A 1,952-nucleotide genomic window follows, 5' to 3' on the forward strand; every position below is an offset into this window, starting at 1 on the left:
GTGGCAGATCCAGCACCAGCCTTAGCGTTAACAACATCGGTACCGGCACCCTGAACATGGTTGTCCAAAGCAGTAAGGGTGGCCTCGTCGAAGTCAACCTTGGGAGTAGCATGAGAGAACCAAGGCATGATAGTCACACCAGCATGACCGCCAATGACGGGGATAGTCACCTTGTTCACATCAGTCTTCAACTCCTTGGCGACGAAGGTCTCAGCCCTGATAGTATCCAAAAGGGAAACACCGAGGAGCTTCTTAGGGTTGAACACACCGGCTTGCTTATAGACCTCAGCACAGGCGGGAACGATGGAATTCACGGGGTTGGTGACGATACACAGAGTAGCATCAGGAGCATACTTGGCGCAGTTCTTGGCAAGACCAGCTGCGATACCAGCATTGACTGAGAAGAGATCATCTCTGGTCATGCCAGGCTTACGAGGAACACCGGCAGTGATGACGATGAGCTTGCTTCCAGTGAGGCAACCCTCGAGTTCCTCCTCACCGGCGTAACCCTTAACCTCAGCGGGGGTGTTGATGTGACTCAAATCCTCAGCAACACCGGCGCAAGGAGTACGAGCCTGCTTGATATCGTAAAGAGCCAACTCAGAGATCTTCTGGTTGAGCTTCAAGAGAAGAGCGAGAGGCTGTCCGATACCACCGCAAGCACCGAGAAGAGCGACCTTGAATGATGACATAACTATGAAAGGAACAAAAACTGCTGATTAGGTAATTGAAATGAAACTGGCATAATACGAACTAGCTTCGAGCTTAGCTTCATGATCTTTCGATGGCTAAGATGTGTCTAGGGGACAGCAGCATTGCACTATCCGATACTTGAAGTCGGTTATGCGTGGGCAGTGGGAGGTTAACCGAGGATCATAGCACCAGTCTCGGCGTTAACAATGTCCGTGACCAGCAATCGCGTGCAACATCAATGCACGTGGGCATGCTTCGAAGTAAGACTCAGAAAGATTGGGTTATAATTCAACAGAGAAGAATAACCAAACAAAGCGAAGTCCATCCTCAGTTAGTATGTGAGCCGCTTAGAGCGACATGCTCAGCATAGTGCTTTGGCAGACTATTGCACTTATGATTCTAGTGTCGACACTCTCGAGTCAAAGAGTGAACTTTCCACCCTTCTGTTACGGTTGTAAATCCCCCAACTAGCAGGAACCAAACGCTTCTATCACAAGCTTGAGCAAAAATATAACAGGGCAGATCTTACTGTGGTGAGGGGGGTACATTAGAATTATCCACTGATCGAGATGCATCATTATTCTCATACTCATCAGTGGCACACTCAAAGTGAGAGACATCGAGTTTCACAACCGTGTCAGAACGGCTCGGAACCACGGCCTCCTCGTGGTGGTCAGACGTAGGAGGAACTATGCCTGCGATGTAGCTCGGTGGTTCGCTCCCAGCAGTCAGTGCTGCCAGGTCCGGCAACGGAACATGTGCAAGTCTCGTGACAGATCCACGAGGCCGACCAGGTCCTCGTAGAAGTAGCCCCGTTGGTGGGGTACTGGTCAAACGCCGGAGCTGCTGTATTTGAGCATACTCCTCCTTCATTCGAGTCCATACCTAAAACACGAGACATCGCTATCCAGTAAGCAACAAGGCAACGCACCTCCTCGACTCGTCCTTCCTCTTTTGCCCGACTTAAACGCTGTCGATCAGCTACGGCTTCTTCCAGCGTCGACCGCGGAGGGCCTCGGTAATTTTTTCGATGCAGCGAAATTTGAGCCATGTATAGCCTAAAAACCGTGCACCGTTCAGAACTGCAGCTTTTCCACGACAGTCTCACCCGTCCTTCCTAAAATGAACGCCGGTTGGTATTCGTTCCGTGTCCGGAGCACGACGCTTCTCCTGCTTTGGTCGCCTCAATCTCGACAGTAACTACAGCCAGCCGAAGTAAAGTCGATCGCTGTTGAAGTGAGTCACCAGTTGGAGATCTT

The 1,952-nt window shown here is 50.7% G+C and overlaps 1 protein-coding gene across 1 annotated transcript; it reads right to left on the bottom strand.

Annotated features, from left to right (window-relative positions):
- Positions 1 to 16: 16 nt before the first annotated feature.
- On the bottom strand, positions 17 to 692 carry Pmar_PMAR003855 (malate dehydrogenase, putative; the record flags this gene model as incomplete). The annotated part of the gene is made up of 1 exon (XM_002788426.1): positions 17 to 692. A coding segment is annotated over one exon (676 nt), but the record flags the coding sequence as incomplete, so codon positions are not given.
- Between the last annotated feature and the right edge of the window lie 1,260 nt (positions 693 to 1,952).

This window comes from Perkinsus marinus (assembly GCF_000006405.1).
Source record: "Perkinsus marinus ATCC 50983 genomic scaffold scf_1104296928100, whole genome shotgun sequence".
NCBI classification, from domain to species: domain Eukaryota; phylum Perkinsozoa; order Perkinsida; family Perkinsidae; genus Perkinsus; species Perkinsus marinus.